This window comes from Pyrgilauda ruficollis, unplaced genomic scaffold (genome assembly GCF_017590135.1).
Source record: "Pyrgilauda ruficollis isolate IOZ18807 unplaced genomic scaffold, ASM1759013v1 scaffold55, whole genome shotgun sequence".
NCBI lineage: Eukaryota > Metazoa > Chordata > Aves > Passeriformes > Passeridae > Pyrgilauda > Pyrgilauda ruficollis.
Genome location: NW_024527155.1, coordinates 6138778 through 6156660, shown reverse-complemented (window position 1 = coordinate 6156660; position 17883 = coordinate 6138778). Strand labels below are relative to the sequence as shown.

General features: G+C 54.6%; 1 protein-coding gene across 2 annotated transcripts; it reads right to left on the bottom strand.

Annotated features, from left to right (window-relative positions):
* Nucleotides 1-5233: 5233 nt before the first annotated feature.
* IFITM10 (interferon induced transmembrane protein 10) lies at nucleotides 5234-17330 on the bottom strand. 2 transcript variants are annotated; one of them, XM_041481195.1, is made up of 3 exons: nucleotides 17182-17330; nucleotides 14526-14940; nucleotides 5234-6119 (listed from the first exon to the last, which is right to left on the bottom strand). In XM_041481195.1, exons 1-3 carry the CDS (start codon nucleotides 17190-17192, stop codon nucleotides 5970-5972), a joined length of 576 nt encoding a protein of 191 aa, XP_041337129.1. In that variant the 5' UTR covers nucleotides 17193-17330; the 3' UTR covers nucleotides 5234-5969. The 2 variants fall into 2 exon arrangements, with proteins under 2 accessions (XP_041337129.1, XP_041337128.1); XM_041481194.1 differs by lacking the exon at nucleotides 17182-17330 and adding an exon at nucleotides 15984-16324.
* Between the last annotated feature and the right edge of the window lie 553 nt (nucleotides 17331-17883).

Genomic DNA, 17883 nt, shown 5'->3' with positions numbered 1-17883 from the left:
CATTCTGTAGCTCTGACTGTGCCACAAGGCGCTCCTGCTAAAGGGGAAAAGGAAAAGTGAATCATCATCCATTGAATGAAGTCCCTCTGATTCCCCCCAGTGCGGAGGAAAGCTGGGCAGGAGCATGGAGATGTGCCAAACGCTGGGCATGGCTGCTGCGTGCTGGCACGATGGGTCAAAGTCAGGGGCTGGGAGGGGTGGAGGAGCAGGACCTTTGCACTGACATGAGGCTATCACAACAGAGGAGCTGAGCATGGCAGCAGCAGCCAAGCTGCACAGAGGCTTTACAGTAACACTCAGGTGCAGGAAGCATTCCTGGTCCTTTGCTCCCAGTGCTGAAATGCAGTGCCATGTTGGCCCACATTAAGGCTTGCCATGGGTAGTCAGGGTAGGGGAGGGACTTAGGTGTGCTTAGAAGCTGTCCAGGGTCATATTCACTTCTTTGACGGCAGAAGGGAAAGGACAAGAGAGAGGATAGGGACAGGGGAATGGGAAAGAAACCAAATGGTTTCATTTTAATATATCCAAGCCTTAAAGAAAATAATCACTGCCCAGTGCTCTGGGACAAGGCATAGTCTTTCTTCTTTGTGAGTTGGAGATGGGAAAAACATTACCCTGGGCCAGAAGGCAGCATGGAGCTAGGCTGTCAGGTCCAGACCCTTTCTCTGTACCCTTGTGCTGGTTTTTGTTAGGCTGCTCACCAGTTGCTAGGGGTTTTTTTGTTTTGCTTCAATCATTTTAACTGATGAGAGCATCTGCTGCCATCTGTGCCTCCCCCTCCTCCCCCCGGCAGGGCTGCGCACCGCCGTGGTCTGCCTGCAGAGCCAGGCGCTCTTCAGTGTCCAACCTGCACACGGATGAGGGGATGGAGAGGAGGGAAGAGGCACCTCCATCAGTGTCCAGCTCTCCCCCAGTGTTTGCCAACCATAGCTGGGCACTCCTGCTGTTGTACCCATCACAGGGCACCCACAGTGACAATGTCCCAGAACCTGGTGGCTCTAAGCGAGGCTGCAGTTCTGCCTTTGAGAAGCCATCAACCTATGAGACAGTGTTGGAGGGGAAAACAGGGATGAAAGGGCTTTGGTAAGGTCACCCAGGACATCAGCACATGGCTGGGAAGGGAGGTGAGAGTTGCTACTTGCTGGCAGCGTGACTCTGCCTCCTGGCCCGTGGAGCACCTGGGAAGCAGGGCTGTGATGCTGCAGCATAGTTTGGCTTTGCTGGAGGATTACACCACACCCCAGAGCAGAATAGAGATTGCCATTTGCATCTCTCTCTGACAGTTAATTTGGGTATCCAGGCTGGTGGCTGCTCCAGGCCTGACTCACCATGCTCTGCCCGCACACCTGGCAGCTCATCCCAGGCAGGAGAACCGGCAGATGTTGACACTGTGCTGGGAGGTCCTTACCTGAATGAGCTCCATCTCATGTTTATTACTGTCAGCCCATAGATAAAGGAGAACTGTGGAGTCGTGTTTACCAGCCAAACCCAAACCAGTTCACCCCAGCTAGGACTCCATGCGCTGCTGTCTGCAAACCGGCTTGGTGGCACTTGTGCAAAGGAGGCGTCCCCGAGCCCTGCGTGGCACTGGGGCAGAGGCTCGGCTGGGCACTGAGACTTGCGTAAGCACGGCCAGGTTTGCTCACGCACTGCCTGGCTCCCAGCCACCTTTCCCTGCCAGCCTGGAGGGTAAACGTGCACCGGTGCCCGGGACGCACGCGTCCCGGCTGGCACATCCCTGCGGAGGGATGGGGACCCGCTCCTGGCTGGTTCTAGGAGCCACCCTCACTTCACAGCTGCTTCCTGCACAAGCCAGCCTTGCGCTGGCTGGGGCTGTTGGCAGGGGGTCCCGGAGCAGCGTGGATGGAGCTGTGCTCCTCGCCAGGGCCAAGCGCCCCGGCTGCGGCTCGGCGGGGCCGCGGCGCTGTGCGGCGCGCTGCCGGCGGTGCGAGAGAGCCCTCTGCCTGCCTCTCGCAGCCCGGCAGCCCCGGCCCGGCTCGGACACCCCGCTCCCTGCCTCCGGCAGCTCCTCCCGGCTGCTGGCGCTGCCCTCAGGGTCCCCCCGCAGCCATTTCATAGCGGGGCTGGACAAGCCCCGTCCCGAAGCATCATCTCCTCTGCGGACCCTCACCAGCCTCGGTGGCCTTTGCCCAGGCTCACCCCGAACGCCCTTCAGCTACCAGGGACACAAAATCAGCGCAGGTGTTTTAGGCACAATTGCACGGTGTCGCCTAACAGGGAACAATCGCTCCCCCCGAGCTAAACGAAAACCAAAAAGCAATCCTCATCAAGCTGTCAGGCTCAGTTTCCCGAAGGAATACAATTAAATCTTTAAATGGCAACGTGACCGTCAGCTCTTCCCCATCTCAAAAGATGCTTCTCAAGCTGCGTTCGGCTGTTCCTCTCTTCCACCCCCTCCTCACAGTTTTCCTTCCCGCCGCGGAGTGCAACAGAGGCTGCGGCTTCGCAGCCAAAAAAAAGTGCGATTTGGAGAGCGCGGCGCGACGTTGTGAGTGGCAGAAGTGAAAAGGCAGAGAAGCAACTCCTGAAAGCCTGCCTTCTGCCGCGGCGGGTGTCAGCCTTGGCAAAACCCGAACTTCCAGAATTTTCTTGCAAAACTAAAAAAACAAAAAAGCAAAAAAAACCCCAGGCAATTAGAGGACCTGTCGGATTTCGCTGCTGCTTTTCTTTCCCTTGTTCCCTTGTTCCCTCAAAATCAAAAAAGTTATTTCTTTCACTTAACAGCACAGTTGGTGCAATCTGGGATGTACTTGCCTGACAGTATATGGGGACGTGGTTTTGCTGCCTCAATTTGGGGTTCCCTGACACTGACAAGATGAGAAATGAATGCTGAATACCTTGATGTTGCTTCACTTGGAAGACCCATGCATGAATAAATTTTTTTTTCTCCCCAAAAAGATTGGAAATCTATGGGTTCCCCTTATTTCCCCCATTTTGGAGGTGCTTTCCTTCTGCTGTGGGTTTGGAGAGACTCCATTAAAGGGGAGACACTAAGAGAGAGGAAGGGAGAGCACAGGAGTTTTGCTGCCCCACAGCCCAGAGCTGCAGGTGGAGCCGAGGCAAGGTTGTGGTGGAGCTGAGCATGATGCTGAGCATCCTTCTTACTACCCTGTTCTTGTCCATGGTGGGTCTGGGTGGACCTCCAACCTGCTGCAGCAATTTCACCTCCTACAACAAGGGTAACAAACAATAAATATGATGGCTACTAATAATAACCCTCCCTCTCCATCCCCAATGGGTTATAGATGCAAAAAATGCTGCTGAGTCAGTTCAATATTCCCCCTGGTTCATTAAACCAGCATCCATTTTCCTGCAGATAAGACGGTCTGTCAGGGGAAGGGATGATGATAACTCATTTGTCACACTTGTTAAATGTAGAAAAGGCTGGCTTTGGGTCACTTCCAGTTTTGTGTCAGCTCTGCCTTTATCAGAACAGCCCCGTGCCTGCATGCCAAGCAGGATGGCTCTCTCCTGTGTAGCACTGGAGATGGGGACCGTGGCATTGTCCCTGCAAGATTTCCTAGAGTTGGGGGTGGTCTCTGAGTGCAAAAGCACTTGCAATGTGGCTGACATGAGTCTCAGCTCATAGAAAGGAATGCACTCATTATTGCAAGGGTGCCATTGGTCCCACAGGGGTCTAAATCTGCAGCTTGGAACCCCTGGCACTACACACATACCTCAGACAGGGTGACCCTGTCTGAGGTATCCCCCGAGCCCATCCAGCTGCTCTGGTGTTTGAGCTGAAAAGCTTGAGAAGTGTGATGGGGAAGGATACCAAGCCAAGACCTCAGACACAGCCAATGTGAGCTTGGTGCGGGTAAGGGGGAGGGAAAAGGGGATACAACTTCATCTCTGTGCCTCTCCTAACCTCGGAGGATCCTGGGATGACTGGTCTGGGTCTTGTTTAAGGTAGCACTGTCCCAGTGAGGTAGAATTTGCCAGTTCAGGGTGGCCGCAATGTGAGTCATTTTGGCTGTACCCTCTTTGGGGTCATTGCCATCATGACAGGCCACCTCCTTCCTCAGCCTGGGACGAGGACTGGCTATAGCCCCCACATATGTGAAGATGGAAATGCCAACAGCCATGAGCCCTCAGGTCTTGCTTCAGGGAAGGGAGCAAGAAGTAACCAAGAGAGGCTGGGAAGAGTATTGACCTCTGAATATGTGGTCATAGAGCTGTTCATGGCTGAGATACTTTCAGGGCATCATACACCGCACTGCCAACTGAAACTTCACTGCAAAACAGACCCCTGATCTGCTCTGGTGTGGAAATGCTCTCCAGTGAGTGGGGAGCAGGCAGGACTGCAGGTCTTTCTGCACATAGCTCCCATGGTAAATGAAGCCTGGGACAGGATGAAGGTGTGGAGACCTGAGCAGGAATGAGGTGACATCTCAGGGAAGCCTCTCCTGATCTGTCCCCACATCTCACTATGGCACATCCCTCACTAAGCACAGCCCAGAGACAGCCTGCTGATTAAACCATGCACTCAGCAGATGATGAAGTGTCCCATGACAGCCTGTCTGCATTCCCCATCTCTTGCTTCACCTCTGCTTTCAGGGTGGGTGCAAAGGTGGATCCTGATGCCTTCTCCCAGCTCCATGGCTGGTCTGCAAAGATGGGTGCCCCTTGGCATGAGGTCATCTTACAGCTGGAGAAAGATGAGGCAGCTGTGGTATATGAGATGAGATGGAGGGTCAGAGGGGCTGATAGGCTGTATTTTAGTCCTGGTCTTGTCATTCATTTATGGGTGTTTTCAAGTCAGGGTGTGTTGGTTTGCAGCGTGACAGGCAGCTGCAGGCAGCTATTGGGCTCTGAGCTCCTGCCTGTTTCAGTGGCAAACGCACATCGTCTCCAAAATCTGGCTCTTCATAATGACCCTGGGAAGTGCTGCAGTAGCAGCAGGTTCAGACTGTGGCGATTTATTTCCCTCTTCAGCGCTGGTCCTAGCAGGGGAGGGGGCCCTGCCTGCTTGGCTGCCTTTGCCTCCTTGCCATAGATCTTCCATCCAGGAGTCACCGAGGTCTCTGCTCTTCAGTCTGGCTCTGTGCTCTCCTTCACAGCTGCCCGCGGCCCCGACCTGCAGCAGCATCCCTCACTCCTGCTGTAAATCTCTCCCGAGCAGCTGCTGGTGACATTAGCATTTTCTCTTGCCAGCCCACAGAGACCAGGAGACCAGCCCTGCTAAGGAAGGAATTAACCCAGCAGCATCACATATCAGAGGTATCTTTTTATTGACTGTTTACAGAAATACAGTAGCACTCCAATTAGGTGGCTTAGGCGAGTTCTCCAGAAGGTGCCTTCCTTCTCAGCACTGCTGGGAGATCCTAAGGAGAAACCTGCCCTTTAACACTCTGGGGTTTCTCTGGAGGCTTTGGGGCTCTCCAGCATAAACTTCCTAACACATTCAGCTCTCCAGGGGTTGGGAGTTGTTTGAACCAGTGGATGAAATTCAAGAGAAAAAAAAAGGAAAAGAAACCCCCACAAGCTGGGGGTGGTGGGGCAGTCTGAACACACCTGATATGTTGTAAGCCAGCCCTGCCATGATCCCCATCCATCACTGTATGTGTTTCCAGCTCCACAGGACCCCACTGCTTCCTAGAGCTCAGCTGTCTGCCACTAAGTGTGTGCAGCTCTGGGCTTTACACGCTCTTTTCACACAGCTTGTTGGCCATAAAACAAATATTTCTTCGTCTATTTTTCTTCCTGTACATGTGTAAGAGCGAGACCCTTTCCTTCAGCTGTTCACATACCATTTCAGGGCAAGAAAGGTATGCTCAGCTGGGCTGATAAACTAATTTAACATTTATTTATGTATTTAATTGAGATTTTTTTTTTTTTTGGCAATCAAGGTGTAGTGGTTGGCTTGTTTTGTGTGTCCTTGCTACAAGAAACTGCAGACACTTCTGGCATAGAGGCATTTTGGCGGCAGCAGCTGCTGTTGGCCTCACTCAGTAGTCAGTGAGAGGGTATCGCAGGAAGATGAAGATAAGGATGATACAGAAGGTGGCAAGGGCTGAGCTGGTGATGTTAAACAGCCGGGCTGTCTTGGCATCTTCAACTGCTCCATTTAAGTCATTGAGGAGTTTCTTATCCCGGACCTGAGACAAAAAGATAATTAAATAAAGTAATTGCAACATGTATGAAAGACATAGCTTGTTTCAAGCAACAGCCACAAAACCCAGTGCACCTGTACGTGGTTACCTGTACAGGTGCACTGTGAGGGCTGGGCTGGGCCTCGGTGTTTGAGCACTTGGGGTGCCATAAAACACCCTGAGGTGAGGTTTGCACCCCGTCTCTGCTATGGGTTGAGCTTGTGAAGCCAAGCACTACAATACTTGTGGGCTGGAAATTCTTGGAAGCAGAGAAGAAAGAGTGACCCGTTGCTGTTACCAACCAGGCAAACCAGAGCCCCATGGTCCCTGGAGTGGGGCAGTGTCATTTGGAGCCTGAAGGTGCACAAAGGAACTGAGATGCCATTGTACATCCCAGGCACACAGGCACCAAAGCACACTTCCCACCGTGTCACAGCGCCCTGGCCCTGCAGTGCCAGGTTGGGCCCACCCAGCCCTCAAGGGAGAAGGCTGGCTGCAGTTTCGGTGTGCATCCCTGTGCCTCTGTGTGCACCGAGGGGCCGAGCGGGTGAAACCTGGCACGGCATCCTACTGCAGCTCCAGGGCTGTGCACGAGCCTCCAGCATATTAAGTAGCCCTGGGTTAATGAGTTCCCTTCCTTTTGCAGGTCTTATGCGGATTGTGTAGCATCTCTGCCACAGGCAGTTTTCCATTCTGACAGCACAGTCTGCTCCCTTCATTATCCCGCAGGCTTTATGGGACTTTATGGGCTTTCCTTGGGACAGCTCTGCAGTGGGCGATGATTGTGCATGTCCATGTCACCGGCCTGTCCCCACCTCTTGCAGGCCGCTAGTGGCGGTGCATGGCACTGCCAGCAGCAATGCCACTAGCGGGCATTACCGATGTACCGGCAACAGCATTACCAGGCAGCAGATGGCACTGCAAGGCAGCAGATGACACTGCCAGGCAGCAATGGCATTACCAGGCAGTGGATGGCACTGCCAGGCAGCAGAAGGCATAGCCAGGCAGCACATGGCACTGTAAGGAAATGATGGCATTGCATGGCAGCAGATGGCACAGCCAGGCAGTGACAGCACAGCCAGGCAGACAGTGATGGCACAGACAGGCAGCTGATGGCACTGTCCACCAGCAGCAGCTCTGCAGCTGGATCCCAGCAGAGGAGGGGTCAGACTCCACTGCTTCCTAGCAGGGATATGTCCCTGTCCCCAGGCCGCCCCTTCAGCCAGCACTCAGCAGACTCAGGCAGCTGGAGCCACAAGGATGAACAAAAGGACCTGGACAAAAGGACCAGGACACTTGACCCATCATCCATCTCATATCCAAGCGGGGTGCCCAGGGTGTGGCAGGGTCTGCCCCACTGCCCTCTCTTGGGTGGGGGCTGTGGGGAGTGGGGCTGTGAGCCCTTGGCCTGCCCTGCTGCCAGCAGTGAGAGCCCCGCTGGGCACTGCTGGATGGACACCAGATGTGGGTGGCAAGCTGCAAAAACCAGCACCAGAGTCAGACCGAGGAATATTAAAAGGCTTTTATCGATTAGGAGCTTTCTGAAGACACTGCAACAGATTCAGACCACACCTTACAGACTTTTCTCTCTTCCTCCTGCAGTGCTTACCCACAGGGTTGTCCTGAAAGCCTTCTGCTGGACATGGGGAAGGGCTGCTGCACCTCTTGTCCTCACTGAGTTGTGCTGGTTCATAGGTCCTCCAAAACTGCATTTCAGACCCTCAAGCAACATTCCTCCTCTCCATCACACCACTGAGGACCTCTCTGCACAAGCAACCCCTGATCTTCTGAACTGTGGGTAGGGAAGCTGCTGTTGGCATGAGACCCACAGGATCTGGTGCTGGCAGGCACATAGGCAAGAATGAGCCCATTTTTCATACTTAAATCAAACTGTGCCATGTCCTCGGCCTCTGATGTGCCCTGCTCGTTGGAGCCTGGAGCTGGAGCTGGGACCATTGCCCTGCTGTGGAGTGCTCAGCTCAGCATCCTTCTGGGATCGGGAAGAGGGGACAGTCACAAACTGCATGTGTCTTTGGGGCACACTTGGCTGGAGCTCTCAGCAGAGGAGATGATCTCTGGGAAGGCATCAAGCCAGCAGCTTGGGAGCCCACATGCCTTTCTGTGTCAGCTGAATGTCCGGGATGACTCACATTTGAAATTATTCAGTAAGTTTAACATCCTCCCAAAAACCCCTGGGCTCAGCAGCACCAGACATTTGGCACCTCCTCACGCACTGGTGAGAAGCCCCAGAGGTGCTGGATTCAGGCCAGAAATCCTGCTTGCTGCTCCCAGCAGACTCTTTGAAGCTCTCACACACTTTCCTCTTCCCAGCAGTGGGGCTGCCTCAGGCAAAACCGCCATGGAGCAAATGCCTTTTGCCCCCTCCTGCACTGTAACCCGGTGCCCTGTGCCGCAGGCAAGCTGGCGTTTGCTGTCAGCGTTTGCCAGGCACACGGAGCTTTCTCCAGCAGACCGGCACGGCCGGCACGCCGAGCTCTGCAACCCTCCCGCAGCCAAGCCGCTTCACCTTCGTGAGGCCAGTTCCTCTTGGCCCCAGGAGCTGTCTCCTACTCCTCACCTCCTGATCCTCCTCTCCCTGGGGCGCCCTACAACCCTAACTTCCCTGCTCAGCCTTCTCCAGTGCTCCCAGCAGCCTCTCCCAGCAGCATCTCCCACCTGACACCAGCTCACACTCGTGACTGGTGCTTTAGCCCTTTCCCACGACACACTTCAGCAGCACCTCTCCTTGACTTTCCCATGGCTCACCCTTTGGCCCTGCTCCTGCCATGTTGCTGCTGCTGTGGCGAGGGGTGCCTGGGGCTGCCCTCTCCCCAGTGACACCATTTCCCCACAGTTCCTTTTTTTTACCCCTTCCATCTCTTCTCTTTCCTGTTGTTTGAGTCCAAATGATGGCCGCCTTTGACTCCCACCAAAGGACACCCAGCTGCCTCCTCTCCCTGCACCTCCAGCTGGTTCCACCCACACACTCCTGCTAACCCCTGTGGCTTCAGTGGTCACCCTCATGAAAATCATCCCTGATTGCCCATAATCATTTACACTGAAATGGAGCCTCTAAGCACCAGACAAGTGCAAGGGCCCCCATGGCAAAAAAGTGCAATGAAAAGGAGTTTCTCCTTACACACCACTCACAGCTCCAGCCTCTCACATCTCGCCTCCTCCTGCATGGCTTTGCACCCCCAGATGCTTCCAGATGTCTCCCTTTAATGTCCTGCTGTGGCAACTGAGCCAGGCTCTGGAGGAGCTCTCCTGGAGAGCAGATAAGTGTTTCAGCTCCTTCCCAGCTTTGTCCTTAAGGAGATGCTGGTGTCTTTCTTATAGCCCAGCTTCAGCTTTTCCTATTTTCATGCTCCTGTGGCCACCATCATCATAATGTGTTGGCAGCTGGTGCACGAGCTTCTGGGAGCCCTGGAAGCTGATTCTTTCCATAGCCAGAGAGATAAAGCATAGTGAGGGACAGGTCCTCAAGGTCACAAGGCTGAACCCCCACCCCAGACCAAGGTGTGGTGCTTTCTTAGCCACAGGCTCCTCTCATCATCCCTTTGATCCTTCTCACCTTGCCTAAAACTAGATGGGGACTGTTGGCCCTGCTTTGCACTGAGATGACTGGAGTGTGAGGGTAATTACACTTGCTGACTGGGGCTTCCCTGGGCACCTCCAAGCACTATGTGGTGGCATCTTTGGAAATCCCTCCTTGGACAAGGCAGAACTCACCTCTGATCCAGGCTGGCAACTTACACAATTTCCTTCTTCTTCCATGCCTATCCTTACATGAAATACAGCCAGCTTTTGTGCTCTAACATGCAAACCTTTCTCCTCTCCTTTCCCACCAACAAAAGGTGGTGTGACCTTTCCATCCACCCACCCATCCATCCATCCATCCATCCATCCATCCATCCATCCATCCATCCATCCCTACTTGCCTGTCACCTCCCTGCTGCTCACCTTGTCTTCCAATATCTCCGTCTCACTATGTCCTCCCACACCTCCAGCGTGTCAGTGCCCAAGGGTTCTTTCTCTCCTCCCTCTCAGCACCATCCTCTGCCCTTTGTCTCCTTGGGTTTTTATGTTCTGCTTCCTTTCCAAGTGCTCCCCTTGGCTCCTACCACCCCAGTCCCTCCCGCAGCAGTCACCTCCCCTCTCTCTGCCCTGAGGCTCAGCCCCTCTTGTTTTTGGGAGCAGCAAACTTGCTGCTCTAGTAAAAAGTGCTGCCTCAGCTTGCAGAAGGAGACAAATGGTTTGTTGATAACGAGTCTAATGAGGCTGTTTTTAAGGCAGCCTGGAAGTCCACAGCTGGCTGTCAGTAAACCCATTTCTATGCAGAGCTCCATGTCCCTGCACAGAAGGAGCTCTGGAGGCGATCCTTGGATTTATTTGCTCTGTGAATTGCTCAAGAGCTCTCCAGCCCACGTGCCTCCACCACACCGGCACTGGCATCACGGGACTGTCACCCCTGCATTTCACCCACGTCCATAAACCACTGCTCCTTCCGAAAAGCAGGATGAGAGCCTGCCTGAGAGGCTGGGTGCGGCAGCTTCTCAGGGTTAATAAATAGCTGTGGATTTGTCCTGGTCTGCTTCCACTCGAAACAAGGAAGATCAACAAGTGGCAAAAGAGGAGGGCAAACAATCGTGCCCACAGCTGTGTGCTAAGGGCTGGGCAGAGAGTGGGCAAGAGAGCTTGGCATATTTCCATGACCTCAAGGGGCAAGAAAACTCTGCAAGCAATGCTGTGGGCTGCTGGTGAGGCTTAAAAAGCCAGCAAGGCTCCTTGGCATCTTCATCTGTATAGAGCCACAGCGAGGCATCCATACTGCGGCTCATCTCAGATCCCAGCTCCTCTGATCTACTGCCTCATGGCACAATGGGTACAGAGCACTTGGCTCACCCCAACAGTCTCCAGAGACTGAACAACTGAAGTGAGATCTCCTGCCACCAGGCACTGATGCATCATTCATTACCACTTGGAGCTGGGAAAGGGGAAGGGAGGGAGCTGCTGAATATCAGACCACAACACTTGCTTCTGATCAAAATCAACTGAATCCAAAGCGCTGCTGTTGGAGTGATACTTTTATCTGTGCTGGGCTGGGATAAGGGTTACTTTAGGGTTTTTTTAACTTCCCTGGTCCTGCTGTTGATCTCTCCTCCCCCAGCGTCCTGCACACACGATTAGATGCAAGCGCCTTGCTTGCACTCTGGGAGGCTGACCTTGAGAAGCCTGACATGCTAGAAATGACCCCTGGAGGGATCCATGAGTTGTGTGACCCCGTTGTAGCCCAGCAAGCTGTGTTTGCTGAGGATCTGGCCTGCTATGGGGGTAAATAAAGATGAGGCATGCTGCCACACTCCTGTTCAGACTGCTTGGCCGTGACTCCTGTCACACACAGAACCTGCCTTGTATGTCACAGTTTCTGCCCTCACCTGATTTCATCTGTTTCTTTCCTCACAAATTCTTTGGTGCTGGGGTGGGGGGTTTTGACAGTTTTTAGTAAATGGTTATCACCACGAAATAGCATTTCCCTGCAGAAAGAAATCTAGAAGGCTGTAGCTGGCATGCAAAAGGCCAGGCAGACATGCCCGTTTTCCCAGATGTGGCTGAAACCAATAAAATGGGGCACGAGGAAGGAGACAGCTTCACAGTAATATTCAAGTGTACCAAGAATATACCTGTCTTCCAGTGTGGGCATTATGCTGCTGAAACCAGAGGAAATGCTAGGGTGTGCTAAGATACACACTGAAACTTCTCATGGACTTGGGTCACGAAGGAGATACTGCTTTATTAACAGCATGAATCTGTCAGAAGCAGGTGACCTTTATGACAGGGAATTGAAAATGCTATTTCTGATAATGAAAATGATAATTCCTGAAGTTGCTAGATATTTCAGTTATTTAAAGGAAGTGTAAAAGCTGTAACCCAGGAGCCACTTAATATCAGAGCACTGATGGCTCTTGAGGAAACCTGTGTTCCACTGGCTAAGGGCTCTGCTGTCAGGGGTCCCAGAAGAAGCTCAGGGAGAGGAAGGTGCAGCTTCATTCTTCTTCCTACTGCTCCTTACTCAAACCCCTCAGGGTACAGACAGCCTAGAAAGGCCAGACTTAAGTGCCTACTGCTCAAATCTCCTTACATTTAATTGCAGAGGAACAACAGAAGTCTGTTTAAAGGGATATCTGTCCCCAGTGCATTTCTTGCTCCTGTTTTCTCTGAACTTCTGGGAAAAACATTATTGATGGTAAAAGAGAAGAAAACATGTTTCTGGAGAAATAACCATAGCACCCAGCCTGGCTAGAGTGTTGTGAAGATCCCTGCAGTAGCTGTGGGTAAGGAACACAGCTGCCTTTCTGAATATCCCAGCCTTCCCCAGGACAGACCTGCTACTGCCCCAGCATCTGCATTGCCTCTCACCACCCAACCCAACAGCAGCTCATCTGAGCACTGCTTCAGACACTTGCTAGCTCTGTCCTCTGCCTCTGAGGGACATTTTGTTTCTATTTTCCCCCTGCCACAAAGTCACAGCCACTGGGGAGCTCCAAAACCAGAGCAGAGTTATTTCTACCCGCTCAGCGTTACCTCTGTTTGGGTACCGCGGTTACATCCCATCAGCCACCGCCTTCTCAGCCCGAAAGCCAAGGCTGGTTTTTGACAGCCATCTTCCTTTCTCCTTTCTCTGATTTGGAGCAAATTTGCCCATTTGCCTTCCCTCACCACTGCCTCTTTTTTTTCATGCTTGAGTTTGTGTCCTCTAGGTCTTTGCAGACAGATGTCGAGCCCACGCCTCTGTCCCGGTGCAAGGTCCCGGGTTATTTCTGGGCTTTGCCTTTCCTTTCACCCCATGCCAAGGATAGTGAAGGGTCCAGCCTCTAAAAACTCTGTGGGTGGCAGACACTACTCTACCTTGTCACCAGGAGATGGGTCAGCCCTGTTCTCAGGCTGTCCTGCCCTCACTGCTGCAGCAGCAAGGAACCACATGTACCCAGATACCCGTGGTAGCCTCTTCCATGGGAAAGGTGTCAATTGTTAAAGGCAAATACAGACAAGGAAAGGCTTAAAAAAACAAGGAGGAAGCCAGTTTTTTCTTCCCTTGCTGGATCAAGGTGTGGGGGGTGTTAAGGAACTTGCTCGCCCCACTCATACTAGCCTGCTGCTGACTGGATTTGCCCTTTGCTTGTGGTGATGCTTCGCCCCAGGATGATTTAAGTTATTAAGTGCCTCACCCAGGCAGCAGCAGAGCCTCCTGCATGGGCAATGGATGAGAGCTCACCTCCCATCTTGAGGAATGAGAAACTGAGGCAGGCACCACCAGGCTGTGCTCGGTGAGCTCAAGACAGGGGGCCACAGACTTGTCCCTGAGCCTTTCTGATGGAGACCCTGGCAGTGCTGGGAGCAGCCTCCTTGCAGTGCTGGGTGCTCACAGTCCAGCTCACAGGAGCTGTATGGGGTTAATTGATCTGCTTCTGTGACGAAGCCTGTCTGCACCCTGGCCTTCCTCTAAATGCTGCCTGCCAAAACAAATCAGCCAGCTCCTCTCCGGGCCACCCAGCCGCCCCGGGCTCTCTGTACATCCATTCAGTTAGTTTTGCATCTGGCAGGCAGGGAAGGGGAGGGCAGCCCAGGCCCCTCTCTCCTGGCAGCTGCCAAGGTGCTGCCTGTTTGCCAGGCACCATCCCTGCCGGGCTGCTCTCCCCTGCAGCCATCAGGAATAATAACCTGGTCCCATTCCCATCGTGGGCTGTGCTCCACGCCATCACCCTCTCCAACAACAGATCTCTATCCCCCCAGCCTTACACTGTGGGAAGCCCCCTGCACTCTCTTCCATCTTCTCACCATTCCCATGATGCTGGCAGGTCTCCAGGCCTTCTTTTGGGATTTACAGGGCTTGGGGTGGGGGAAGCTAGCCACGAGCTCTGGTGTTTTAATTACGGAGAGGGCAAGAAAGAAACAGGCAGGATTGCCCTGCACTTTGTAAGCTTCTTACCCCTGCAACTCACCAGCTGATGGCTGATCCTGGCTGGCTGCTTCTTACTGTTCCTGCCTGACCATCCAGTGCTGCTGGGTCCTATCCTGAAGATCTCTAACAGCCAGGATCCCAAATAACAGACCTAGTGCCGGCGTGCCTGCAGGTGCAGCATGAGCCAAAGCAGCCCTGTGTTGCCTGCCTGTCACCCTGCCGCCGCGGTACAGAGGAGCCTCTGAGGGTACTTGGAGCAAGTGCAAGCATCTCTTCCCCACCTGAAGTAACATCCCAGGCTCCTCAGCTCTTCCCATCCCCATCCCCATCCCCGTTGTCTGCAGCCTCTCATTTGGGTGGCAGAGTGGGGTTTCACATCAGGCACAGCCACCAAACGCTTCCCCGCTGCCTGGCCACCCCCTTCCCCGAGCCCCGCGCTCAGTACTCACTTTCAGTGAATAGGCCAAGGCAATGAAGCCGAGGCAGCAGAAGTTGAGGTATACAAAGTTGAAGATGGACCAGAGATAATAGTCGTTCACCTCGGTGGTGTCGGGGTAGATTTCAATGACAGTGGTGGGGTTGGTCATCGTCTTCTTCTCCACCGAGTGCTTGCACGGGACCGCTGGCCGCAGGCTGTCCCCTTTGCAGCTCTTGCTCTCCATGAGATAAACGGCAGAAGAAGGAGACAGGACGGGCGAAGCCTGCCGGAGAGCTGGGGGCTTGGCGATGCAGGCGAAGCAGCCCTGCGGGGCGCCTTGCGGGGGTCTCGGGGTCCAGGCCACCCCCTCAAAGGGGCATGGCGGGCCCAAGGGGGGGTCCTGTGTCCTCTCCGTGGTGGCTGCCGCGGCGTCACCGCGCTCTGCCCTGGCAAAGCGAAAAGCCCCCCCGTCAAAAATGGGGGTGAGGGGATGGAAAGGCCGGGGGCAGGGGGAAAAGAGAAAGGGGGGAAGGAGCAGAGAAGGGGAGAGGCGGGGGGAAGGCAGGAGAGACAGAGAGGGACCGGGAGACCGAGGAGAGAACAGGGAGAGGAGTGAGGGAGTGGGCAGAGGAGAGAGGGAGGAGAGTAGGGCAGGAGGAGAGGGAGGAGGGAGCACCGCTACACCCGGGGAGCACGCCGCCGCCGCCGCCGCCTCGGCGCGGAGCTGCCGCCGGCCCCGGCCCCGCGGCGGGGGCAGAGGCGCGGGCAGGGCGGGCAGCCTCCCTCCCCCCTGCCACGGCCTCCCCCGCCGCTGCCCGCTGCCTGCGTGACCCGCCTTCCAGCCACCACTGGGGAAATAATCTTTTTTTTTAAAAAGGAGACAAATAAAAGCAGAAAGAAACACTTGGGAGGCGCCGGGGGCTGCGAGGGAGTTGGCAGCCGGCCGCGCTGCAGCCCCCCGCAGCCCTCCCCGCCCGCCTGTCTGTCGGTCTGTCCGGGCCTTCTCCTTTCTGTCCCATGCCGGGATGGGAGCCGGTGGCTCGGCTGCGGGCGGAGCGGGTCCCCCGGTGCGGCAGGGCAGCCCGCCCCTCCGCCCTGCCTCCCTGCCTCCCTCCCTCCTAGGGGGGTGGGTTTTTTTTTTTTGGGGGGGGGGGGTGGAATTTATTTTTTTTTTTCCCTGAGTCCTAGTCTTTACGGTGATTCCATTTCCCGGTTCCTTCCACCTGCCAGCAGGTTTCCTATATCCCCCTCCCTCCACCTTTTTTCTTTTTTTTTTTTTTTAAGGGTATCGTGGCTGAGGAGGTGGAGGAGGAGGAGGAGAAGGAGGAGGGGAAGATGGGATGAAGACAGAGGATGGCGAAGGGGACATTAGAAGAAGTTCCCCTCCACCCTAGCTTTGCAAATAGGAGAGACTAGTCCACCTCTGGCTGCCTGTCCGTCCGTCCATCGGTCTCCTCCGAAGGCATCGGGAGGAGCGAGGGATACTCACAAGGAGGGATGCGGGGAGTCGCTGCATATCCGGCTCAGCACTGCCTCCGGCTCGGCTTCCTCGGCGCTGGAGTTGAAGGAGGAGGGGAGGGCGGGGAGGGGGGCACCCATGGACTAGGGATGGGCAGGGAGGGAGTTACGGGATGGGAAGGTCAACCTGCAGCCCCCTGTCTCCCCCCGAACATGCTTCACGCAGGAGAGCTCCTCTGTGTCTCAGTCCTTCTCCTCGTGTCCCCCCCACTGGGACGTCACCTCCTGCTTGGAGCATCCTGGTAGCGCCCCGCTGGAGAAGGGCATCTCCTGGGCCCCGGCCCAGCGGCTTCCCCGAGCAGCAGAAGGGGATGCTCGGCCCTGCTCTCCCCAGTGTCACCCACAGAGACATTTGCAGCGGGGACTCACTGCAGCCCTGTTTGCGAGTTCACCGCTATGGACCTGGGTGAAAAACTGAAATAAGCGTGGCAGGAGTGTGTGGGGACGACCGGAATTAACAAGGGGAGGTGGTGGTGATGCAATGCTGTGGGGGAAAACGGGCTCTGGTCGTCAGGGGATGAATGGAAGGGGCATAAATCCTGTGTGTGAGGTAACAGATCCTGCTGGCATGGAGCAAATCCCAGCGCAGGCAGGGGCGGGAGCACGCCGGCAGCAGGATGCACGGCATGTGGCTGCTTTAGGGGACGGGGGTGGGGGTGTCACAAAGGCTGGTCAAGCCCGGGAGGGTTTGGCTGTGCCCAGGCTTAGCACAGGATCAGGGATGTGCTTGCTGCCTCCCCTTGCTAGCACTCTGGAAGCTGCACGGAATCCCAGCTCTAGGGTGCTGCGGTAGAGTTCCCCCAGGGACATGATGATGGAGAGCAGCTGGTGCCGTGCAGGGACAGCTTGCAGGTCATTCAGGAGGATGCACAGGGAGGGTGAGGACACAAGGACAAGCCGTGTCACCCCTAAGTGACATAGCCTGGCGCAGGTGGCCTTGTTGCAGCAGGCAGTTCAGCTGCGGCGCCGGGGAAGGGGAGCAGAGAAATCCCCAGAATACTGGAAACGGGGTGGGTAAAACAAAAGTTCATGTGAGCAGAAACTGCAAGGGAAGGGAAATCCTCTGGAAAAGCCTTAAGCCTACCCACAAAGTGCTGAGCTAAGAAATAAGGATGGTAATTCACTCAGCTCTTCACAGGCAGGTTTGGCTCCAGTGTAGGGGCACTCACCCTGTGCTCATCCCTGTGGTTCATCCCTGATGTGGGGGAACTTCTTGCACATCTACAGGTCTCTGAGACTGGAGGAGGTCCAGTTTCCATGAGACCAACTTAATCCTGCTGCAGCCTGCATTGGTTAAAAAAGGACAAATTGCCCTCTGGTTCAGGATTTATCGCTGCTGGAGTGGTGTTGTGTCCTGCCAAAGTAAAGAAGGTTTTATTAGTGCTACGGCTGCCTGTGATGAGATCCAGATCTCTCTCCAAGAAGCTGCTAAGAGACAGAGGCAGTGCTAGGGTGAGAGTGATGCTCCTATGGGATTAAGAGGTTTGCAGGAGAGGCAGAGCCATGGCCAGCTGTCGTCAGCTTTTCTAGAGGGCTTGGACAAACTCAGCTGTGCAGAGCATCCTCCCTGCAGGCTCAGGAGGAACAATGAAACCCTGTGGATGCAGACTGGAGCTACTGATGAGCCTGCTGTTTGTTTGTCTGGGGAAAGTTGTGTGGGTAAGGCTGCTCCTCTTCTTAATGTCAGGCAGGGATGGAGGGTGAGCAGAGAAAAAGGTCAGAGGAGGTTTGGAGCAGGCAAGAGGAGGCAGCAGGGTGGTGTAGGGGAATGAGATCGACAGTCACATTCCCTGGTATGAATAGGACTGAAAGGTCAGGGAGGTTGAATGGCTGCTTTTCATCTTCTCCAGGTACCAGGACATCCCTACAGT